Genomic DNA, 26,704 nt, shown 5'->3' with positions numbered 1-26,704 from the left:
TTTTGACGTGTCACGTAGCATACCAATCAAGAGATGACAACATTTTCAATTAAACAAGATTAGTGTTTTATATATACATATATTACCGAAGCAAAAAAAATATATGACATTTATTATATACCCTCACGTTCCCCCAAGAAAGTAAGAAAACAAAAGATGTTTTAACAAGGGGAAGTTCAGATCTAATCTAATTCTAACTGTGAAGAGACAGTCATTTAAGGGATTTTCTTTTAATCTGAACTCAACCTTATTTCAGCATGGACACCAAACCAAACCAAACATGTTTTCCCCAAAGTAAAAAAGAAACACAAACCATCTACAGTACACTGGTGTGTTTTAATAAAGGGTCTTTTGCAAGATTTATTAGAGTTTGTGCCTTTCATCGTCAATTATGGAAAAATGATTAATTAAAGTGTCATGTTCCTCCTTTACAATTTACACAACTATCTGGAGATAAAATATGAAAGAAACTACAAGTCGGGACGTTTCATCAGACACTTACAGAGAACGGAAGAAAAAAAGACTAAAAGTTAAAAAGATAGCAGCAAATAATGTAAAGAGCCAAAGGCAGCTGAAATAAACATACTTCAGTATCTGAACTAATCAAATAACAATGTGGCAACAACGTGCAAATCTGGCATCAGAAACAACCTGGCAAGCATAGCTCACTTTCACCCTTCTGCCAGGGTTTGGAAATATTTTCTCCAAGTGCGACTGCTGACTGCCAGGACACAAGATGGCCGATGTAAAGTGTCACAGACGGTGAGTGCAGCAGAGGCGCCTTCTTTTTCAGAGCGGTTAGGAAAATACAACTAGTCCTGTTGAAACTACATGCCAGTAAAGCACTTTGAACTGACAGATGAACACAGTTTGTTAAAAATTATAAACACTGTAGAGGAATTTGTCAGTAATTATATATATTTTTTCCCTTACACTCACTTTCCTGTTAAATTAAGATGACTGAGGAGCAGGTAACAGAATGGCAGGTGACATGTCCCACTCTGACTCCATTTGTGTAACAGGGGGATTGTGGCGACTCGCTGTTGACCTCTGATGGTTGTGAATGTGTGTGTGTGTGTGAGTGACTGAGAGTTAAATGTTTGATGCATATGTCTGACTTTGTATGTTTCTAAATGTGAGCTCATCAGTCAGAGTGTGTGCATTGGTCTGTCAGCAGCTGTCCTCCAAGGCATTGACAACTTGTTCCAAAATGTCGGGGCATCGGTCGGCGATCTGCTGCAGGACCTGATTGGCGTACTCCTGGAGCTCCGCCCCCTCCCTCTCACACAGCGCTAACTCCGCCTCCAACTAAAAGAAAAACAGAGAACAGGGGGAAGGAAGACAGGAGGGAGATTTTAGATATTTTGCTAACCAACCAACATCTAGTTATGTAACAAAGTAGCTAATTTAAAGGAAGGGACTGATACAATATTGTTATTCGCTTTCTTGCACATTCTTGTTTTTATACCTTTTTGACACTTCTACAGATATAATAAATGCAACAAGCTGGTAAATTGGTGAATCTTTGAGGCTGTAGTAGAACTTGTAACCTTTGGCCAGAACCAGGCCACCTGCTTCACCATATTAGCAGGTATGCTATGCTAACTGTATAAAGCTAACTGGAGCTTTCTCCTCCAAGTTGATTAAAAGAGTGTATGTGAAAGAAATGAAAAAAAGCTTATTCTCTTATATTAAACACAAACAAACTAGAACACAGGTTATTAGCACATGTATAAGACGGCATAACGGAAGCCCTTTTGTCAATCGCTGTGGCTATATTTTGATGCCATTGATAACACAAACAGAGCTATTCCTCGGATGTGGCAACACAGCAGCATGTTCTACTGAAACAAGACAAGTATGCAATGAATGTCACAGTAGAACAAATGTTGTTTAGTATCGTGTGCTTATTTCAAGGGTTATTTTTGTTTTTTTCATTTTGCTTTACCACTTGACCTACATAACTAACCCGAACCCTTTAATTTTTAAAGCCGCCATCTAAGTCCTCATCTTACTTTTATTCTTATTTATATTTCATAAAGTGTGCCTTATTTCACACCTTCTTTAGCTCTAAGCTGATCCCAATAACTAAGAACAGACTGGTTTTTAAAGACTGGTATGATACACATGTTGCTTCGTGATAAATTGGCTGCTGTCAAATAATGATGCCTCATTGTCCCTTAATTTCATACTCATCAAATCATGGTATCTAAAATTACATGATCTAATGCTAGTAAGTAATGTTTTATTATTCATCAAAATCTTCAAATAGATAATGTGATGTGGTGATTGATATCAGCTGTTCCTGCTCCCAGCATCCCAAAAATCCTGATCTGAGGATCCATGAGCAACTGATACAATAGTACAATAACAACCACTGTGATTAAAGTAATCCTCAGAGCTTATAGTCTGATGGCCCTTTCTGACATGAGTTGTCTGCGCTCTCTTCATAGTCACATGACTTCTTTTACATCACATATTACAGTTTCATCAGGATCCCTTAGAGACAATGCAAAGGGAAGATATTAGCATTAGTTTTCAACATGTTAAACTGCGTATTTGAAACCAAGCCACGACCCCTTCCTAAACTAACCACAAAATCTTAGTGCCTAAAGCAGAAGTGAAAAGGAAAAAAAAGGAAATAATAGCCCTGACCTTTTTTTAAACTTAGGAATCATGTGTGTCCAGTAACTTATCACCATCCTCATGGCAATCAGTCTCTGAGGAACGCCTTATCTTAGAGAAGCCAAGAGGTCCTGAAAAAACAGCAATATTTGCTAAGATAATTGCAATTTGAAATAAAAAAAATAACACAAATAAACTAACCAAGGCTGTGGGAGACTGGGAGCCTCCATGTTCTGTGAAGTAAAGTGATGTTTTCATCAAAGGCGTCTGGTGGATTTGAAAGTGATATAAAGACAGTGGTGTGAACCATTTAGAAGCATCTGCTGGTAATCAATTTTAACAAATGTCTACCACGTATACCTGCCACCATGTTGTACTGCCTTTTTACAACAGTAGAACAATAGAGACAAAGCTAATGCTGGCTATATTCCTGATTTCAAGTCCAGAGTAGCTTTTCCTTTATTCTAGGACAGTGAGGTAAGGAGAATTCAGTTGTCTGTCATCTGCAACTATACGTCAGCAACTGGACTGCTTGTCTCTCAACTTAACTTTGTTAAGAAAAAAAACAGAAACTGCTGTGGTCCAATAAGCTCAACTCCTCTCCTCCATGCTCAGAACCAGGGGCTCGGGGAGAGAGGTCTGGACCCTTCTCAGCATGTTTAAGGTGCATACTCATGTGCACACACATGCATATCAGACTGTAATCTGAAAACACCACAGTGTAGTTCTTTCTGTTCAAACAGAGTGGAACATTTCTGCAAGGGAGCGCTGATGCTATTTTCTTTGGCTGTGGCCGAGCTGAGACGTCAAATCTAACTGGCTTAATGACCAATACATCTGTATCAATAAGAGTGCCGCTAAAACAGTCATGTAACACAAGCCCACATTTATGTTGGTGTGTGTATGCAAGGATTGGGTCAGATATTGGCAAATATTCCCTCGTTAAATCTTAACCTCTTCCCTCTACTCTCATCTCTTTGCCAGCAAATCTCAGTGGTATTTTATATTACAGAGGCGTTATTCATGTGTAAAACTGCTCTAAAGTAATAACATTGTTAATGATTAATGAAACCTTCCCAATAAATCACAGGCATATAGAGCTGATTATGCATATATTAGATTGTTACATTATTTATTAAAGATGCAGTATGCACATTTTGGGTGGAGAATTTGAAAAACAAGGATATTAACCAGGCAGACTGGCTTTAATGCAAGACTGTCAAGATGTTTTTTGGGAAATGTTGTGTGTATTTTGGATCTTGGCCCATACCAGGGTGTAAAAGTCAGGATATCTCAAACCTGCTGGTTCAGTTTTAGACATCTCTATCAAATTCTGCTTCATGCAAGTACCTCAACTTCAGTAAGCGCAATTCTAAATAGCTTAAATGCTCCTTGCAGTTCAAATAAAAATGTACTATGGACATCCAGAAAGCCCTTTGAATACAAGGGTCATTTTGTGGGGATTATCATAGTAAAGCGAAAAGAGATGATGGCACACGCAACATTGTGCATATAAGAGGAATTATCTCTTGCTTATTAAATAGATACATTTTATTTATTAATTGACTTCCCCTAAATCACATTAGTTATGATTAAATTTGTTATTGGTAAGAATATCTAAGAATTGTGGGCCTCAAAACAATCACAACTACTAAGAGAAACCTAAGGTCAGTGGCTGTAGTATGTGGTAATGAGAAGGGAGCAGTTTGCGGAGCTGCAACGTTGCAGCATGCAGATGGTACAGATAGTGTGTTGTTTGGGGTTTTTAAGTGATTACGATCCATATGACCTAGAAGAAGAAGCTCCTTCTTGTCCTCTCAGTTGTAGCCAAAAAGGAGCGGATTTACTTACTGGAGGGCAGTGAAATAATTTGTGATTGGGGTGGTAAACGCCCATAACAGACCAGTTCACCCCAGAGCCAGAGCAGCGCTGTTGTGGTGATCTGTGCAGTGCACCAGATCACTGTTTAGAAAGACATGGTGAAAAAGAAGCAGATGTAGATGAGAGTGACGACAAAGAAATCTATGTAGAAGAGAATTGGGAAACATTTAGAGAGTGGGTTAGACAGGGAGAAGGTGAAGGCGAGTTTGATGCCATGTTTGGAAGCAAAGATGCTCGACTGCCACTACAATAACCTCAGTGTTTGTATGAGCAAAGGTTTGGCCCACTTTGGCCCATTCTGAAAGCTCTACTGACATCAGACAGCAGGGAACAATCCCCACAACATACACAGACTGACTCATTCACTCTTTCCAGGTGATGTAAATAGGAAACATATGCTTCACGTGTTGCTGTGTACCAACCAAACAAATCACTCTTCTATCGTAACACTATCAAGACTTCAAGACAAAATCAGATTTCAGGCAGGGAGTGAAGAGCTCTGAGCACGTAGGCCAACTTTTATCTCCTGGAGTTTTATCTGCCCTGATTGTCTTCACCTTGATTTTTATCATTCTGCTGCTCTGCTTTGCCCCATCCATAATGGCCAAACACTCTCAGGCCACAAAGACCTGTGTAAGTGTGTGTGTGCAAAAGAGTTAGAGGGCACTATTTTACTGTGAAGCTCAGAGATATCTCCAACATGTTAGCTTGATCGTGATTGCAGGTAATTCAACTTAATGGCTTTGCATTTTAGTTGCGATCTCTCAGAAAAACACGGCCGTAAAGATAAGGTTATAAGACGATTGGGAAAAGATAAACAGTTTGGTAGGAGGGTACTGCTGTCCTCTACAGCCTTGACCTACACTTGGAAAAAAAACAGTTAAAAAGATGTTTAAGAATCAAGATTAAATGGGTCAAGTGCAGTTCAAAGACCAGAGAAGGTTATGAAAAAGACCAACGCTGAACTTATATGATGTTGCAGCATCCACAGCTCATCTACCTCAAAGCTTTAAATTGTTGATCAGAAATTTCTTGAGGAAATCATTAAGGCATGATGGATATTACCTCAATCAACTAACCTAATGAAAGCTGAAGGGGCCCCTGATAATTTTCACATTTACAACTAAACTGAGAGCTGCTTGTCTCCACATAGGGCTTAATAAAGACATATAACATTGCGATACCCTGCTGATTCTGTGGCCACAGACTCCTTTTATGTAAAGCTACTGGCTTTTAGGTCTTAGGGAAACATTTCAGGTATTTATAACCCGGGCTTTGCTTTATGCATTTCAGCTATGCTGGTTATAATAAATCTTCATTCTGTGATTCCAGTTCTGACTACTCCTGACATTACATCGCTGGGCCAAGTCTTGGACAAAACTTTCCCTACTTTTATTGGTTAGTGGCTGCTTGAAATGAGCCTGCATTACTTGTGACCCCTAATCTGAGGCTGTGTATGTCTATGGGCCCTTCCCCTCATTTGGTTTTGTATTTTTCAGCTCGTTCCAAGAAAGAGTTACAGGTAAAATTGCCTGGACCAAACATCTTGTTTCTTGTTTAAAAAAGCCCTTTTTTGGAAGGTACAGACTTTTGTTTTGGCAGCGTATCGTATGAAGCCCAAAGGGAAATAAATTAAATGCATGGGGAGAAGAGGAGACCAAGTCTTTAAGTGAAATGTGGTCAGCTGACACCAACTTAAAAAAGCTCAAAATGCTGAAACTTTCCAGGCATTTTCGGAAAGAATAGGAAAGGACATTAGGGATGAGAGAGCAAGTCAGTACTATGCTTGAAACTGCTGCTACTGGTGGTAATCCCATTATCACGTTTGCAACGAGAAGAATCTGTTCATTCATTTTTCACTGTGACAATTGAACCCTGATTAAAAAACAAGATGACATTAGATACATGTGCATCTACGTATCGACCAGTGTAAAGTAAAATAAGGCACAACCTCTGTAGGCAATAAGGACCAAATTTAGATCAAGTTTATTAAAAACCAGTTCCATCATAACCACAGTTTATTTTGTTTGTAGTTTTCATTTTGTTTTCATATTGCAAGTCACTAAATGCTAATGCAAACAGCAGACAGTGCTTTTTAAATGCCATTTGCAATGCTGATTGACTGTTATCCATAAATGTAGATGCAAATGGGGCCCTTAAACTCCAGATGGCACCGGTGAGGAAACATATATGTGTGGGATTTATCATCAAATGTCAGCTGAAATTTCTGAACAAGATAAAGCAGGTGTAGGAATTAAATGAATAATTAACCATTGGTTCTCTATTTCATTTCTATTCTAAAGTTTTGGTCTAAAATTGGTCCTCATAGAGCAGAAAGGTTAGAAGTTACACTGAATAGGATTTTTGGTTATTAAAGTCAGACTCTTCTGGTTGGTCCAGCTTGTCGGCATAATTTCGAAAGTTGTTTTGGTCCTAAACCAGCAGAATGTGGATGCTACACCAGCACTAGATGACTGATTCTGAGCACAGGTGTAAATTAAACCAGAGCTTTTTCCACTACTCCTAATTAGTGCATCATTAATGGACTTGCCACCTTCAAGTTGTCTTTCTTCTTTTTCTTATAATTTAATATCTGACTGTTTGATTACTGATTAATATTGTATTTCCAGTATCAATGTATTAACTACATTTCCAACAGTATGTATTATAGTATTAATAATATGGTAAGGGAATCACTTACTTGGTCATGAAAACAGAGGATTCAAAGATCGAAATATGAGTCTGATTCTCTTTTGGTTCTTACTTTTTTTTCACATGACATAGTTAAACTGCAAACCTGTAACTGCATCATTAAAAAACTGAGTTCATCATCACATCATCACAGCTAATCTAGGGAGAAAAATATTCTCATATCTGTTATGATCATGGCCAAATCTGGTAAAATATGGCCCGGCTTTTCAACAAAAGTAGTCATAATTTAATCCTAAAAGTAAAAAAGTCCCCTTGTTTCTCAGCACTAAACCACTTCTTCTCTTGCTACATTCAATCAAAAGCTTAATTAAGGCCTGAGAAATGCTGAAACATAAACAGGCTCCAGTAATGCAGTTTAAGTTTGGATGCTGTACTTCTAAGCTCCCACGAGTCAAGTCTCATGCAATCACAGTGTGTGGTCAAGGAGATATGTGGACAAATTAATGTAAGTGGGCAGAGAGGTGGCGCTGCCAGATTCATGGTTCCTGTCTGTGTGTGTGCGCGCATTTAAAAGGTAGTGAGTGTGTGTAAATGATACAATGATTTGTTTTTTTTACATGACAGGTGTGCGTGAGTGCACAGCATGAGGCTAAAGCTCGAGTTCTGATTTATTGAGTGGCAGAAGGGACTGTGGGAAGAAGAGGGGAAGGAGAAGGTGAAGGGTAAGATGTGTGTTTGTGTCTCCAAGAGAGAGGGTTTGTTGAAGATAGTTTTTACTGCAGCCATTAAAGCTCCATTATCGTGATGGATCGTTATCTGCCTTACTGGGGGCCTGGAGACACACACATGAACACTGTCGAAACCGTTGAAACTTGTACATTCACACACAGGTTATCAGCTTTAGAATGAGGATGAGGGTGTGAGGTGTGTGTGCACTGACCTCCTGACACATGTTGCAGGGCTTGAACCTCTTTACAGAGGAATGCTAATGTTTTCTAAAGAAACCATAACTCAGAAGAGCGAGATCAAGACATTAACACACGCGCACACACACACACACACATGCACACACACACACACGCACAAACCAACACAAAGAGAAGAAATGACAAAGAGGTAGATGTAGAGATGAAGACCACATGTATTATTTAACCACAGAGCATTTGTAAATGTTTGCACAGGTCAACTGCCTGCTTCAGACATTTTACAACATTTCATGCCTAGAGATTTTAATTTACAATAATTTAAAATTCTGAGGCCAGAGGTCTGTTTTCACTTAGAAAACTGCCTCTGTCCACTTCATGGCTGTGCATTTTAAACACTTAAACTTCCCCCGGCTTTGACTGATTTAGGGGAAATTATGTTCTCTGAACTGTGAGCTCAAATCTCATGCCTCCACAGATCAGGGATGCTTACAGTGAGGCCCACTGACCCACTTTTACAAAAATGTTATAAAGTGCTGCACAAATAGTGTAGTAACTGCTAGGGCTGTTTTTTGAGAGAAACCTGACAAGGAGTTTGAGGAGTATAAAGAAAAATGGAAACTGGGGTGCACTTAAGTTACTGCATCACAATGCAAAGAAGCCAATTTTACTTCAATTCCACATAAAATCAATTACTGTTGCACTGTCATGCAAGAATTGAGTTATCTATCTAACTTCTAAGTCCCGGATTGTCTTATCCTATACAGTGAGCCCATTTTTTTTTAACCAAAATGTTAACCAAGTCTTTTCAGAGGGGTGCTCATTGTTGAAAGTGAAAAAGAGCAGCACTGTAAGATAAAACCTGTGCAAGGTGAGAGGTTACAGTAAGTACTAGAGCAAAATGTGTTTTAAAGGAGAAAGCACAGTCTAATGTAAAGAAGCAGAAAGGCACTGAGAGAACAAAGATCAGGACCCAGAAAAAAGCTGGAGAGCACCCCCCCCCCCCAACTCTACCCCACAACTGCAGCTGTAAAGACACAATCAAAGAGGCTCCAGACTTCAACAGCAGCCCCAAGTGACGCTATAGAAACACCATCATGAGACAGTGCAAAAGGATAAAGTATAATATAGACTCCGATATAGACCTCTATAATCCCCGTTTCTCTGCCTGTCTTTATTTAGTCCATTACTCTCTAACAGACTTACACTGTGTAAAACAGTTTTATAAGTTGGCTCCTTGTGCTGCGCCCAGCCCAAAAGCGCCCGAGTCGCGTCCAGTCAAAGGCAGCTCAACTAATAATGCAAGCTAACGAGCTGCAGTGGGAATTGGGCTTGAGGAGTTGTAGCTAAAACTTCTCCAGAAGGACTAAAACACTGTACTCTTAAAGATCTCTGAGGAAAAATTCAAGAGAAGTGTTTTGTGGGTAATTCAGCACCATTTTGTAATTTTATGTCAATGTATTATTTAATCTGTCAAATCTGATAATAGAAACATATACATATTTACAGGCAAATACTCTGAAGATCTCCACTATCCAACTGTTGTGCTTTTTTAATGTTCAGTATGTGTTGTAACCACATGGAGAGAACAGAACTTTCGAAGCTTATAAATAAGACTTGATCTTTAAACTCGGCCCTCCAGGAGTGATTACACAAGACTGGACTAACAACGCTGATGGCTGCAGAAATAAACAGCAGAAACATACTGCAGGTGTAACCTCCCCGTGGGCCAATCTGAAAAGATGGAAGCAATTTAGTTTGAACTGATTCACAGTTGTTGGGAATTCTTTGGGTTTTGTCCTCCAAATGAGAACAATGGCGTAAATACTGCAGGAAAACACAAGCTGCAGGTGCAACAAAAGTAACCATGGTTAGCTTTTAAAAAATGCCACACTTCTAAAAAAAATTAAGAAACTAACCAACAAATGAGGATCCAAATGTTTAACTAAAGTGAGGCAATTTATCTTAAGATACTTTGACATAGAATGTGAGGTTACCTCTGAAAAAGAGGCCCCTAAAGCCCAAACATGAATGAGAGAAAATAGAAATAGCAACATTTATTTGGTTAATTTTGCTTGCTCATCCCAATTATTGTCTTGATATTCGAGCACACTCTTATGGTAGAACCTGAAAGAGAGAGTATAAAACAGTATGCTATACAAGGGTTTTGATAAAATTTTTGAATAAGAAAGAAATGTGACTGAGGGCAGATAAACCTAATTTTAGACAATTTTAAAATCTTAACCTTTCGAACAACTTTGAAAACAATGAATGTACAATTGTGAGGGTCTGGTTGTATTATGCAGTGCCCACATGACATCTGAACCACTTACATCATCTCCACTTGTTCCTTTGAATTTTGTAAGGTGTTTTGCAGAGGTCACGCTAGTTTTACTGCTGTTCTGAAGAAAATTCTTCCAGCATGGCCATTAGGAGGCACTTGAAGGAAACGTCAGCAGCAACAAGCACGGGAGAAATGTGTGAAGCTGGGGCTCCTGTGATGGCTGCCATTGTGAAGACTTCAGTGCCTCAGATGGTGGAAAGTGGAAAAAGGGTGTGGAAAAGAGTGGAAAGCAGTTTGCTGTACGTTTCTTTATGTGAGTAAAATTAAGTCTTTGGCCTTCACCTGTCGCCATCACCAGCTTGTATTCGCATTACTGACGACAGAGGATAGAGAGGAAAAGATAGAGGTGGAAAAGGAAGGTAGCAGCTGAAGTTGGACCTGAAGCGAGATGGAGAGAATAGGGGGAGCAGAATGATCAAGGATGAGTGACAGTAAGAAGAAAGAAGAAAATGGAGAAATATGAATAAAAAGATTTACAAGCACAGAGAAAAGGAAAAGAGACTGAAGAGGAGGGGGAGGAGAGAGTCATAATCAGAGACAGGAAAGTTCAAGGGTGAAAGGAGAGAACGACATAAAAAAAGACATAGGCATGTAAAAAGAGGTTGCCTGGTGAAGCCATTAAGCCTGGATTCAATAAATCTGCATAAAAACCAGCAGACTCTCTGTAATGACCAGTGAAGGCCAAAGTGTGTATGTGTGTGTGTGTGTGTGTGTTTGTGTGTGTGTGTGTTTGAGGGACTATGACTGGGTACTGAGAGTTGTACTTGTGTGGGTGCATCTGACTGTCTCTTCTTCTTCTGAGTGTGTAGCTGTACTGTAGACATTATAAGGACAAAAATCCCCTTTTATAGACAAAATGTCACATTACGTGTGTGTCTATGTGTGTGTGGTGCTTGTTAAAGACGTCTGTGTCGTATTTAGAGAGAAAACAATCATCCTTGGAGCAGGAAGCAGAGCTGTAAAATGAAAGCACGGGGAGACCCCAGACCACAACGGAGGACAAATGGATGGGTCTGAATCTCTGCTCAACTCTCAATGCCACCTCCTCCTTTTCCCCTTCCTCTGCCTACTCCATTCCTGTCTTACCATTTCATCTGCGAACAGACAAAAGTAATTTTACTTTTAAAGACATTGAGGTAAAAGTGTTCTCTTTTCAGGCATCTTAGAAATCAACTGTTCTCACAAGCGAATTGCAGGTTGTCACTGACTGTTACAATGATGCAGCATTTGAGCTACAGACAAGAGGAAAAAGATGAACGTAGCTACATGAAGTCACTCGAGAATTCTTAAGTTTGGCATTGTGACAGTTGCCATCTGGATTTTTTTTATGTGGATGTCACAAGCAAGAACTTGTCAATCAAAACAAAGCGACAGTACACAGTAAGACTATTCTGCTTCAATGCTTATGTTACAAATAATGTCAGGTTAATTAGGCATGTGGCTTGTGTATTGTGTCCTTCTATGTATGTATGCTGCATATTGTGTGAAATGATTACTGTCAACTTTTTTCATAGGCTGTGTCAAAGTTAATTTGCCAAATATGTATATAACATTGTGACTGTCTTAATGGACCCATTCAATTAAGTGGATGAGGTCCTGACAGACTATGAGTAACTGTATAGTTCACCAACTGAAATTGTGGAACTCATTTCATTTTAATTTAGTTCAACTTTTTTGGACACATATAAAACACAACAGAATAATCCTTTATTAGTCCCTCAACAGGGGAGTTTGCATTACTGCAGCAGCAGAGTAATGGAGCATGGACACAAATAATAAAAAGAAATTAGGAAAATTAAAAGGTAGAGGTATTATACAATAAAACTAACAAAAACTAGAGAGAAAGGTATAGTATTTTCCAGTAACTACAACACTAAAAATACTATAAACATAACAGTGCTTTTCTGTAATGTTGGAGACTTACGTTATGGGGGTGATAATCAGTGCACATGTTTTCTGGTGAAGTTTTGGTTGCCACTCCCTTCTTACGTTGGCCTCTATTTGTCAAAAGCTTTTAATCTGATGAAGGTCTGTGGCATCACTTTTAAGACCCCTGACACGACATCCTGCTTTTATTTACAATATATAAGTCAAACACCATCTTTGCACAGCTGTCCTTTCACTGCCTGATAATTCAATTTTAAAGCTGTGTGACCATACAAGCCCTTTTCAAGGATATTATCAGGTCCAAAATGGAGACCCCTGAAATCTCACTTCAAGTCATATGAGTGACGGCTCATTTAACACAAATCTCAGTGTCACCTCTCAAATAGAAACAGGATAGAAACGACCCCTATAAAATGTTCTTCATAAAGAAACAAGTGTAATGAAAAATAATAGCGAGCAGCTTCACATTAAGCTGTTATGAAAAGAAAAGCCAGCAGAATAAAGCAACATCTAAACTAGGAAAATGTCCCTCAAGTCTAAACACACATAGGCCAAGTAATAAGTATGCTTATTTTAATCACAACGGATGCTTAAGCTCCACACTTCCACTCCCATTGTTACCTTGTATTTACAGTCCACATTATCAGTTGTGATGTTTAAGTTCCAGCTCTGCCCTGTCCGGTTTTTGTACATCCTGTCAGTCAAAATTCACCCAATCAGTGACCTTGAAACCTTAAGGGGTTCGCACACACGCACACACACACACACACATGCACACACACACACACATCAACGGACATGCATTTTTCCTGCCAGTTGTTGAAGAGGGCATTGTTTTGCCACAGGGCATCAGGGCGTAGAACTGGAAAAACAACGATAGTGTGAATTTGAAAGTAAACTATTGTTGTTTTATATCTAAGCCAAAGCTAAATTAATTTTTATTTTTGTGTGCAGACATCAGTGTTCGTCCTTTGCAGGCCAGAAGCCTAAAGTGTAGAGAATTGCATATTTGTGGGTGTATTTTGCAGCTTTTATTGTTCATCTTAGTTGCACATTTAAACATATTTTGATTCATTTTTAACAACAAATGAGGAGGGACACAAACAACTACCCAACTTGAAACTTCATTACGATTAATTCAAGTAGCCCCACTTTGTCTTTGACAAAATCTTTTTTGTGAAGATAAACCTGTAACAAAGACATTAAAGGTCTGTAATTGTATCCCTTTTTCTTTCATTACAAGGGCTTGTAGAGCTGTACAAACTGAATGTGTGTGGACTTTCTGAGGTTTCTGCAGTTTGAGTTGGCTCAGAAACAATCGCAGTCACTCGCTGGGAGCTGATAGAGAATCATGGGCTGACAATTCATCATGGATTCATAAGCCCCGCGATACAATGTCTAACTCAGCCAATAACACTTCATACAATTTTTACTGCACCAAACACACACAAATGTGTGCAGTATAGACTCAAACGGACTCAAAGTAACACACATTCTTGTAGGTTTATGCAGAGAAACTGACATTCTTGATAGCTCTTCCAAACTGTTCGTGAGATAGATACACACAGATATTCCCTTTTATCTTTCATACTTCAGACAGGAAAAAGGACAAAATGAGTGAGAAAGTGCGGGATTGTGTGTCGAAGAACACGATGCCAGTTCTCTTCAGTGCTCATTAGAGACGTCATTGAGCCATAAAGCTTGTTATTATGACCGTGGCACAGAGAAAAGCTCTCTGAGTAAAACCTCTCTATAGGAGACAGTGTTACTTTTTGTAGTTCAGCTGAGGTTAAACTAAGACATGAAAATAAACACACAGGAACCAAAGATGTAAGGAAAAAAACAAAAAAAAAACAAAGAAAAAAGCTAAACGTTAGAAGCCAGCTTAGCTTAGCTGAGAAACAGCAATTAAAGACTGACCTGGATAACATGTTATACCCTCAGTCTGACATTTTCATTGAGGTCCGTCCAGGAAAATGTCAACACAACAGATACAAGAAAGAGCAGTCATTCGAATATCAAAAAAATAAAAGAAGAAAAAAAACAAAAACCCTTATTTGCAATAAGAGTTCAGAACAATCTAACTTATGTAAAAAGATCTGCCTTGTTCTATTGTTCAGCAGCTGCGGTTTAACAAAATCCACAGCAAAAGCTTTTCTAGATGTATTTCTGACATCCATCATTCACATGTTCTTATAGAACAAATATGCTTCTGCTTTATCAGATGAATCAATCCACACTGACTCGCTGACACATGTGTGAGAAATGCATCACCCATGGTCTAATGCTACAAGTTTCCTACTGTTTATGTTTTCTGAGTTTATTACTGGTATCTGCATTGACTGATTATGGCTACAGTCACTCGGGGCTTCCAACATAAAATCAGTGACTCGATATATAAAAACAATGCTGATTTATTCCTGCTGAGAAAACATAAAAGGCGTTTCTGTCCAATGAGTTTTATGGTTAACTTAACTGATAGTAAATAGCTTTCCCATTGGTGTATTGAGTCATTTATTTGTAGTCGTTTCATGCATAAAATCATAAAACATAAAAGTTTTTTTTATTGTGTTAGTGTTTGTTCGAAACTTTGGATACTACATTTGTTTCCTGTGGAAACATAAATAAAAAGAGTTATTTTGGATTCACATTCAAACAATGTTGCTTTGTTGACAGGGAAAGAAATCTTTGTACATATGCTAATCATTTTACAAAAGGTAAATACGGAACATCGAATTTAAAACAGTCACAAGCGATAAAGGCAGTTATTCTCTTTTATTGGCCTAAGCATTTGAAACCAAAGTCAATGGATAATTTGTTAAACTGTTGGATAGCTGAACTAGGCCACGGGATTCATACCCTGCAGCTTTGCACCCCAGAGACAGTAGCACTTTTTCAGGTGGGACTGTTGCACTTCGCCATTCTGTTTGTAGGACACAGCGGTAGAATGAGGGGTAGATGCTGATCACTGAGGAAGGCACGCCATGCCACACATCTGTTCACAAGCTGAGACAATCGTGATGTGGAACATTTGATAAATAGAAAATTCTGCGCATGCAACATTCATTACAGTTACACAATGAATTCCTTGTGGAATACAAGTGCATTACTGGTGCATAAGATGAGAAAACACCCCAAACATGTGCTTGGGTTTCCTTTCTACATTTCAATGAGTGCATTAGCTGCTGAAAATATCAAAAATGTTAAAATGAATATTTCTAAAAACTGATTTGTGTTTAAACTGCAGAAGGACTGATACAATGCAACTCCTTGTCAGAGTAACATCAGTTAAGATGATGTCCTGATGCGTGTATGTAGAAAAATAAAGTAGAAGGCTGATTAAGAAAAGATGCAGATTTGCTTGGTGTCTCACTACTACAACAATGAACAGAAAAAAATTAAAACTGAGACAGTGTTTTGGATTGTTATACAACTCGAAAAAGTCTATTGATTCAGTCCAGATCTTTAAAACAACTAAGCATAAAACCTGACCAAATTCTGCTGATTAATTTGGTTTTCCCATAATTGAGTTAAGATTATTTTCTCTGCTTTGGCCACAAAGACTTGACTGTAGGTTACTGCTTGTGCTGTGTACTGCTTTGCACTGTGAAGCCATTATTTGGTTCTTTTACATCTGCGGAGGACAAAAAAACCCATAGCATGTCACAAAAAACTCCAAATTGAATTTAAAAATGAGAGGGATCCAGGCTCCTTTGTTGGCTTTCATTGCAGTGGCACGACACAGAGGAAGCTTACATCAGATGCCGTGTTAGTAATAAGCTTGTGACACATTACAGAAGCACACAGTCAGGTACGCAACCCTCCGGTGCTCTTTCACGATTGCTGTGCGTTCATGTCGAGACATATGTGAGTGTGCAATACATAGATTTCTGTATGAGTTTGTGCCTGCGTCCTTGTGTGTTTTACATGCTATTTTAGTGTGATCCTAATGGCTTTACAGAGTGCCAGGCATTTTAACAGAGCCAAGGAGAGGCTTGTAAAACACACACACACTCGCCACAAGACAGAGCAGCGAGGCTGGCACACTGGAACATGGTGGTCTGGAGGGAGGCTGTGTGTGTGTGTATTAAGAGGGTCAACCAAGGTGATGGTGACACATGATGAAGGAAAACGAGAAACACGGGTCTGAATGAAAGACTGGCAGTGTGTCTCTGTGATTGTGTGTAGGCAGGGTCGAGGCTTTAAAAAAACACATGGCGCCAAGTGGCACTGCCTGGCTCTGGGTGGGTTTGGACACAGAATGAGGGAGAAGCAGAAAGATGCAAATTGTGATGTTGTTAAGGGAAACATCCAACAAAAAAAAACATAGCCGGTGAGTATTTTAAAACCTCAGTAGCTCCTACACAAGTGCTGACATGGAGCAAGTGAGATGGTATGAGTGAAAGGTAAAGCTGATGAAGCCACTTTCTCAGAGGAAGGTAAAAATAAAGGCCCAGAGAAAGCGCTCAATTGAGAGAGAGAGGCTAAAATATAATCTGAGGAAGACTACAAAAGCAGAGTTTTCATTCAAAAGCCAAAGACTGTTAGTAAAAGATATATCCTCGTACTCTGGGAGGAATGGAAGTTAAGCGTTTTTCCAGCCAACACTGACCAAAACGAGCATTCTTTCAAATTACACCTTTTTTGGCCTTTTTCTCTAATTTTGAAACGGCTCTCAAATGTAAAAAGTAAGCAGGATAATTACTGAAACTAGATTTTTCTCTTAAAATAAAGCCAACTAAACTCGCCACTCAGGGAGCATACAGTGCTTTAAACCACTTACATGCTATCCTCAGCACTTTTGTTACTATTTGAAATTTGAAAATCATAAAATTGTGGTCTAGTTTTTATATTTTCCAGTCTTTTTATACTTTCACTGCTTATTCATCTCTATCTGAGCCCGGTCTCCCCATAAAACAGAAAATAGGTCCGTTTGTCCACTTCTCCAAAACACAATCCAAGGTTAGAAATTGTGAAATAGCAACCATCCATCGCCAGGTCTTTTTTGTACAGGGGTGTTATCCATATGATATGATGGAAGTTGCCACCAATGTAAGCCTAAACCATGTATTTTTAACTCCTTACTTGAACTATTTGAGAGTTAAAGAGGAAAAGTAAAAGGACAGTGGAAAACATTGCTTGGGATGGGTCCTGTACCCAGCTTATCAGCATGCCAGTGGTGTGACATCACTGATATTCCCTCATTGTTAAGCGGTTTGTAGCCAAACCAAAAGAGCAAAAAATGCACATTGTCATGTAGTTAGATGAATATGGCTGTTGCAAGGCACTGAGCATCAAGGTCATCGTGTAGCAAGATGTAAGCTGTGTCTCTGTAGAGTAATGAGTAATGAAAACCTAATAATTATACAACTTTTTATAGTTTAGCAATGTGGACAAATGTAGCTTTTACATATTTTGCTTTGATTTCGATTGGGATGTTTATAAAATTAAAAAATCAGTTGCACAAAGTCACAATAACAACTATTCTAGAAACTGAGCTGATCTAAAGTTTAAATGGCGAATTAGTAGCCCTCACATCTGCCACCACCTCTTCACATTGCACATACTGGGCTCTTTTTGAACAGATTGCGAAATGAAAATGATATGATGTTCATCACAATAAACTAAACTAAATCATGCGGTTAATAAGAAGACATAATTGTATGTCAAACTGAGCACCTCATCTGAACAAATACTTCAGTCCAATCCAAAAATGTCAATTTCAATTCAACTCAATCTTATTTATATAGCGCCAAATTACAACAATTGTCATCTCAAGGCACTTAAATAATTTCCTGTTGACACTGCAAAAAAGGGACAAAGAAAAGCTGACTCTAGCCAATAACAGAAGTAGACGTCCGCTCAACAGCACATTTCATCCCACCATACAGACGTATTCGATTCATGCAAACCCCAACTCTGGTGTTTGTTTGAGAGCTCAGAGAACCATGTGGAAAAACAGAGGTTCTTTCCTCAGTTTCTTTTATAAGTAATAGCAACTGAGCATCAATCATCCCAAAAAGGCTGGAAGGAGATGTTATTGTTATCCCAACAATAAGCCTCACATGACCAAAGATGTAAAGTCTCTATAAATAAAAAATAAACAGCATTTTTATGGGATAAAGACTGTTTGGGTATGCACTAAAATAGCTAAACCTTTAGGGAGAGCAGATAAACACGGAACCTCAAACTGAACAGCGTTGTAGCCCAGTGGACTTCTATGGCTGCAGAACTGCATGAAATTTAAAACAAACATGAACTTTTAACAGGAAACAGTTCACCAGTTGGAACGAACAAGGGAGAGCTCAAAACTTCAATCATTTTTCTCTGTAATATTTTCTCATATAGGACTGTTCTCTGGAGACAATAGATGCCTTGGATTCTATTCCATAAACTGAGGCTTCAAGCAGACTGGGAATGCTGTCCATCTTCAATAGCTGGAACAATGATAGGTTCACACGTTCTGCCAACCTTCCTTGTTGAAACATGCTCAGAGAAACTCAGCTGCTGTCAAAGAAGAGGTGTTCTCTTTTTAACATTCCCTGGATTGTCACACAGTCCAAGTTCTCTGGAAAAAAAGACATTTCTGTGCCTAAAATTGTATGTCCATCTGAAAACACTGATCTGAGACCTGCAGCTCTGATACAATATATAAGACACATAGAAAACATGTTTAAGACAGCTGCTGACGCACGCCAGTGTGCAGAGGACACTACTTTAATCACCGGTAATATCCTAAAGAGATTAACTTAGAGGATCCTAAACGTGCAGATACTGCAAGGACATTAACTGAGTAATATTCGTTTTGATGCCAAATAGAGCTAATGGTCAGCTGTCCCTGCTCTTATCATTAACTGATGCCATGGTATTAGCCCTACTGATTTCATAAGGAAATGATGACCCCATGACTCCACTTTACCACTAATCCTTGTTATGACACTGATTGCGATCCAGTGTTTGTGGAAAGTTCACCCCTGCTGAAGTTGGGACGAACAACTTTTATAGAGAAAAAAATATTTATTTTTCCTCTAGAAGCTATTTCGCCATTTGATTTTGATGAAGTGCAATCACTGCCACTTTACCATAAGTGTGTTTTAAGCTAATTCTGTGGAGTCAGGGAAGTTGGCAGGGCTTTTACATAACAAGGTTGTGAATTAAATTTTTTTGTTTGTAAATTATTGTCAATTTAACACTAACAACAGTAAAAACAGACATTTGTGTCGATTTTAACTCCGCAGTGAATTTTAAGTGCAGAAGAAAACAAGAAAAAGCAAGTCATGAAAGAATAATCACAGCGTAAGTAATTTGTGGTAAACTTGTTAGAAAGGTATTTAATTTTTTTTTTGTCCTAAATTCGACTTGTATGAGGCAATGGACACGGTTTGTTTCAAATAATTTTAAAAAATGTATTTCAGAAATATAAGGTAGGAATAAAATACTGCAGGCTACATTCAGCCTTGTTAGATGAGCTTTTAAAGCTGCCCACATAATCAGTTTTAATAGGGAATGTTTTTCTTTTGAAAACATAGAACTCTGGCCTCCAGACCACAGAATAAGGTCTACATTTTTTTTTAATGAAAACAGGCTGATGATGAAAAATATGTATCATAATTGTCTGTCCGTGAAAGTCACCCAGACCATTTTATGTGCACGGTGATTAGATGACAACTTAATTTTCTATTTTAAAGGTTTATTCAAAGTGACGGCGAACCATGCAGTGCCATATCTGAAGAGCTCATGCTAAACAGAGACATTTCCCAGCATTAAGACATACAATAGGGCTTTCATGAAGACTGTAGGAAACTAGTACCCTAACCGCACACTCTGTCACAGAGCACCGCGTGTGTATGTGTGTCTACGGTTACAATTTTCAATGCATACCACATGTAGCGACCATGTATTGCTTGATATGTTTTCAATATGGAGAAAGAGACAGAGGAAGCCATAGACAGCCACAATTTTTAAAAGTGAATAATGTTCTGTTTATATTGAATGTCTGAAAACACAAGTGGTTACTAAGATAATGCAGCTACATGTCGGCCTTCCCTAAGCCTACCTTGTCCTTCTCTGTCTTAATTTCCCTTCTCTTTTCTCTCTTCCAAAATGTCAAAAAATTATGCTTTTTATAGAAAAATAAAGACACTTCTTCTTGTTCTGAGCAGCATATGAACCAACTCTTCTTTTGCTGCCAAAAGCTTGAAGCAGAGTTTACTCGCTGTACGATAAAATAAAATATCTGAACAAGTATTTGTTCCGCAGCCAGGCCCCTGTCGTCAGGTGACCTGCTGGAGTAAATCTTTTCAGTAAAGTGAAAGGCAGTGCCAAAAACCTGCCAGGCCAGCCAGTGGATGCCCCACGCTCCTACACACATCCACACGGACACACAAACTCACACACGCCATCATATACAGCATGTAAAACAAGCACAGAAACACTCAATCAGGATAGTTTCAGAACCCAATGCACAAGGGATGACAAAATGCCCTCACTTCTTTCCACTTTTTCTTTTTTTTCTCCCTTCTTTTCTCTCACACACATTTGAAACAGAAGACATTTGATTTTATTTGTCGGACACACAAACGCACACCGGCTTCTCACCTGTTCATGCGTCATGCTGTGCAGCTGCGTATGCCAAGCGGCAGAGTCGGAGCGGTGATAAGCAGGGGGCGGGGCAAAGTCCTGCAATATGATTGGGTCTCGCTCTTGACACAGTGAAGTCAGGTGACTGATGTACAGCTTCAGTTTATTGCGATTTTGATTGAGATCCAGGAGAGGAGAGAGAATCTGAGGGATGGAAACAGAAACAGTTTAATAGAGCAAACAAAGAAAATAATTCTACACATGACTGTTTAAAGGTTTTTGATAGAATAGAAGAAGAAAAGCAAATGGACAAGAAGAGGTGAGTGGTATTAGGAAGGAGGCAGACTTTTGAAAGTTATTGATTTTGAAAAAGTGCTTCCACAAGGTACGATATAAACACACATTTTTTTTTTTTACCATTTTGTGTCATTATTGACAGATATGACCTCACACAACAGTATTCATAAACATCTGCAACATTTGACTCATTCTGGGCTGATTTTATGAAGGTGGTTTGCACATCAAAGCCATTCATTTAGTTTTATTAAAGACATTTCAGAATTTCAGACACTGAAGCCCAGCACCTGACAATGCTTCGTAGCCAGGCCAGAACACACATTTTGTCTCGATGCATAAACTGCATGCAAAGCACTATGAGTTAATAGAGACTTCGTAAAAAGATGATTGTAAAGGTATAAAGAAAAGTAACTAATTTCATTCTTTACGTGTGGTAGAAACCAGAGTACAGGGAGAACTTTGGATAATATAATTATACTGAACCCTTTCTAAGAGTATCTAATTCATTTTACCAATAAATATATTTTCCTTCAATACTTTTAGCACATTTTATTCAAGATTTTATTCAAGAAAGCACTATCAGCATATGATTAGGCTTCTATTTAGCCTGTCTAAAGACACTATATTCTCTATATTTTCTGACATAATAACGATTTTCAATATTCAAATTAGGAAGACAGAAGTACTCAAATTTCAGTGTTTGTTCAGCTAGCATCACAATAAAGATGTGTTTCGGCACAAAGACGTCATCAGAGTGTGTTAACATATACAAGATGCAATAAATATAAAGACCACAATTGCCTGCTATACAGGTGTCAGGTGCAATCATCCTCCAAACAATGTGTAATGTTATATATATTCCAGAGAGCTGCACACATGTGCAACACAACAAAGACTTACCAAAAGCCACACATAGGTTACTGAAAATGCCAATACAACAGAGGTGACTAAATGCTCAACATACACCACAAAATCCCAGACTGTCACCGAATTAGCTCACTGACAACATCCACTAACCCGAAAGAAAAACCTCAAGATCAGTCTCACCCACACGTTAAAAAAGTATCCCAGACAACTCCCTAATTATGGCCCTGCTCATCGGGCTGCAACATAAAACAGAGAATGACCACAAGGGCTTCGAAAATGATTTGGCTTATTAAAGAAAAAGAAAAAAAACAGCCAAAGTTAAAACTCTGAGCAACAAGCAGCAGGACTGGTGACCTGTCTGTAAGCTATGCCACAGCACACTTGATGCACAACTTCACAGCTACAGCCAGTGAAGCCAATTAGAACAATTACGCCCATGCACGACCCAAACATGCTTACGCTGACACTGAAGGTCAGTGAGAGTGCAGAGGCGTGTAACAGATAGCTTTTTTTCTACAGACACAATATACTGTACATAAAGACATGACATTCTCTCTGAACCTGTAAAAATGTTGCACTGTACACCACATCCATCAAAGCGACACAACTAACCCACAATGTACTAATAGAACTGAGAGGTATACATCCATCCATCTATTTTGAGTGGCGTCCCGATGAAAGACAAATAAAACTTCACTCTACATTGCTGCCATGCATCATGTCACTAAAATCAAATGGAACCCGCCAACTTTTTTTTACAGATTTTCATTGAATTTAGCTTGTTATAAACATGAGAAATTGGACATATTGCTGGAATTATTTTCAGTTACTGTTGATGCTACAGCTTCATATGGGCTGTTCAATTATGCTTCTATCACCTTTTGTTCCACCTGGTTGCTTGAAAATGTAACAATAAGCCAATTAAACTTTTGTAAGGAGAAAGTCACTCAATTACTCATTCATTGGTGTTCAACCACAAGAAACATAATAAGCCCACTTCTGCACACTGGAAATATTTTACAAACAATTTTGCCACTTCAAATGTTTTTTTAACAGCCTCAGTAACCAAATACATAACCAGGAACTAGGTTTTATGGATCTATGTCACACCACAGTGCTTGACCATGCATGTTTCATCAGGGAGCGACAGCCCCCGGACTTGTTTGTTTGAGGTGAGACAGTCTGTACAAAAACTTAATTTTTCTAACAAATACATCAAGCACGCTGCATTTTGTTTAGCACACATTTCTACAAATCAGTTTGCATTTCTTTAGATGCTGAACAGTTTGCCTATCTACATATAAGAAAAGGAAAACTATCTTCATCTAAGAAATTGAATAAAAATGCTTAATTAAAGGGAAACATGAAAAATAGTTGAGTAATTGTCTGGAATAGTTTTATGATTATATTGTTCAGTTAAAATGGGCCTCCGTTTCCAAAGAAAAAATATATATACACATATACGTATATCATAAAAATATATCAAAATCAACATTTTTAAAGGCCACTTTCACGAAAGCAGTTTTTTTTCCCTTCCATTCAGATTGATTCCCATCTATATTTAGTTTTTTTTAATGTATTTTTGAACATTTTAGTCCTAAAACATGGCAAAAAATGGTTCCTCTGACTGTTAACACTCCTTCTGGCTTTTGATGTCTGATATGAAGATTGGGACAAATATGAATCACATCTTCAAATACAGTTGTAATGTATAAAATAATATGTGTAAATGTAATTAACAAGGGATGTTTAATTGTGATGGAGTTAACATTAATAACATGGCATGGGTCTGTGTGCTTCTTTCTTTTTTTGGGTGTCTGAATAAGCGTGGGAACGAGGAGCAAAAAAAATGCAAAAAAAATACATGCATTTAGGGCTAAGAGACAGGACCTCCCCAAGAGATGTGCACACTTTCACAGATAAGACATATAGACAACACTATTCTTAATCCTTGGGGAAAACCAGGATTTAAGTGCAGAGGAAGCATGTTAAGAGGGCTGTTAGTGTGAGTCTGTGAGTGTGCGTTAGTGAGGTATACTTAGTCCCAGCAGCATCTGTCCACACCCCGCGTTCTGTGTTCATCGTCACTCAGCGCGCACATGCAGTTTAGATGTGTATGTGCTGTGTTTAGATTCTTTCACTCAGCACAGTAACATCATTCTGTCTCTCTGAACTCCACCTCTGCTCAATAACTTGTGGCTCAATTCCGTATTTACATATAAGAATTGCAACATTGTAATGCTGTCTATGATTGAGGTTTATAGCCGATGCATTTAAAGTTTACAGAATGTCGAGTCAGATGTCCATTCTTATTTTTACACTAACCTTAAACATGAAGTGTGACTATTGTAGGTCAATCCTGCACTTTTATAGAAAGCATTTGTTCCTTTTTTAGAGCAGCTGCTCTTTGAAACAATATCTAAGAAAAACTGAAGTGCTGAACTGTAGTGCTCTAAAGTATGGAGTAATGAAATAGGTTAAGCTGAGAGTAGACCTAACTAAAGCTAATGTTTTATTCCATTTTTACTAACTGATGGAACAAATGGAGATCTTTTTTTTCCTAAAACATAGCCGCAGTCATGAAATACAGTAAAATATTTAAGAAATTTAGAGATTTATTTAAAACATTTGTCTGAAGAAAGTCATGCAACACACAAATGAAAGGCCCACCTGTGCCAACATGGTTGGTGTTTAGAAGTTCTGTCACTTTTCCTCTTCACTGTCATTAACACTTTGTTAAGTTTAGAAAACATATGATTGGGTTTAGAAATTAAAAACCACATGGTTAAGGTTAAGCATAAAAAACACACAACGACGTTAATAAATTAAAAAACCCTGAGGACACGTTACACATTCTGAAGTGGGATTGGGCGGTAATATGGAAACACTAGTGTTGCTGGCTATTTTGCATGCTGCATTTTTGCTATTAGCAAAGCGACTGTGATGCTCTCTCCTTGGATGCTTGTTATATTTCTAACAAAAAACATATGAAGTATGCCTAAGTGGGGTGCACAGCTTTACGTATTTTCCAACAATTAAAACCAACCTCAGTTGGCACTTGAACAGATAATGATTGAGTTAAAATTAAGCCTGACGAGACTCTGCCTATACATATAAATATATACATATATATAACATTATTAGTTCAATAACTGCATGTGAATACTGACAAACTACTGAAAATAGGTGGATGTTGGTGGTGTTTGTGGAATACATTCTGTGCACACTTTTATTTTGCAGCACTGCTAAAGATGACAGCAAATCAAAGTAATTTGTGATTACTTTTGTGGTTCTGAGTTCTCACCTTATTTACTGCCAACACATTCGTATTCACAGACATTTGCACATACACGTGTACAAGGTGTAATTTTGTGTTGTTCCACACAATCTTGTGGGCTTCCTGGATCACAACTGCTTGTTCCTTATCCTCGTGTATGTGTGAACACAGTCTGTGTTTCAAAACCTCCCTGTTGTTGTAAGCTAGCAGCAGTGCAATGAGGACTGATGTGTAAACTCAGAATATATGAAGACTTTTCTCAAGATTTGGCTTTGCTGCCCTAAAAATAAACTCAACATATGCGCAACAGCTGTTCTTTCACACTTTCTAATTCATACTATTCTGTCAAACAGATAAAAAAAAATCCCTGTCCGCACTTTCCAGACCTGTGGCAAAGCTCTGAGGATCAAATATAAGACAAATGAGAAACAGGCAGAAAGAATGGAGGGAATGATTGGTGATATAAGGAAGACATCTGGACAGAGATAACGACAGCAGTGCTCTCTTTTCTTTTCCGAGATCTGTCTGTCTGAAAAATGAGATGGAGAAATAATAGCATGAAATATGAACTAAAACCTCTGAAAGTTTTTTCAACACTATGATTTTAGACATTTTTCTTCAGTATACACAGTATACATCTACAGGCTGCAATGGTCAACAAATGCAGTGTGTGTGGTTAATGAGCCTGCAGTGCTTTTCAGTTTCTTACTGTACTATGAAACAACCCCTGAGGAGACATCATTTTACACAGCACTGTGAGTCAGTGTGTGTTCATATGGGTTTATTAGTCTCTCATGTGTCTCTACCAGATTCTTGCTGTACTATGAAAGAACTCGCTGACTCAAATCCAGGTTAAAAAAAACTTCAACAGCACACTATATGGTCAAATCTGGACATTTCTTCCCACATAGAACCCTGTGAGACTCATGCAATAAGACAGAAATAAAGATATTTGTCCAGGAACAGAGCGGTAACAAGTCCAGTTACACCTACAGGCTTGATCCTCCTGCAGAATATGCTGAAACCACTAATGGAGGAATCAATGTGTCCTTCAACAGAAAAATAATTAACAGCCATTTTAGTAGTAGAACATTTCAAATATTAACTCTAACCCTCAGACCACTGAAAATTGACTTGTCCTCTCACTGCATTCTGACAACTAATGACCAATCTGTTACTTGGTTATGAAAACTAACTCTGATTACAGAAAAACACATTAAGACACTTTATTGTTTTAATCAAATGCTGTTTTTACACCAAAAGTAGTGGGTACACTTAATAAAACAAGCCAGTGAAACTGGTCTCATTGCCAGTAGTAGCATGTTTATCCTGATTGCACTGGGGGCTACAGTGTATTCAGAACCAGCCCAA

The 26,704-nt window shown here is 38.4% G+C and overlaps 1 protein-coding gene across 3 annotated transcripts in view; it reads right to left on the bottom strand.

Annotated features, from left to right (window-relative positions):
• The window catches only part of LOC140283255 (ELKS/Rab6-interacting/CAST family member 1-like), a 126,706-nt gene continuing 100,002 nt past the window's right edge, over window positions 1-26,704 (bottom strand). For 2 of the 3 annotated variants that reach the window (XM_072377985.1, XM_072377986.1), the window contains 2 exons: window positions 20,911-21,096; window positions 1-1,308 (listed from right to left, as the gene is read on the bottom strand). In XM_072377985.1, coding sequence (XP_072234086.1) covers window positions 1,171-1,308; window positions 20,911-21,096 — 324 coding nt within the window. In that variant the 3' untranslated portion in view covers window positions 1-1,170. Of the gene's footprint in view, window positions 1,309-20,910; window positions 21,097-26,704 lie in introns of those variants that run through there. The other variant, XR_011909982.1, reaches the window with a different exon arrangement.

Source organism: Leuresthes tenuis, unplaced genomic scaffold (genome assembly GCF_036924035.1).
Source record: "Leuresthes tenuis unplaced genomic scaffold, fLeuTen1.0.hap1 SCAF_23, whole genome shotgun sequence".
Classification (NCBI taxonomy): Eukaryota; Metazoa; Chordata; class Actinopteri; order Atheriniformes; family Atherinopsidae; genus Leuresthes; species Leuresthes tenuis.
The sequence above is the reverse complement of the archived record's forward strand: the minus strand, read 5'-3'. Positions and strand labels throughout refer to the sequence as shown.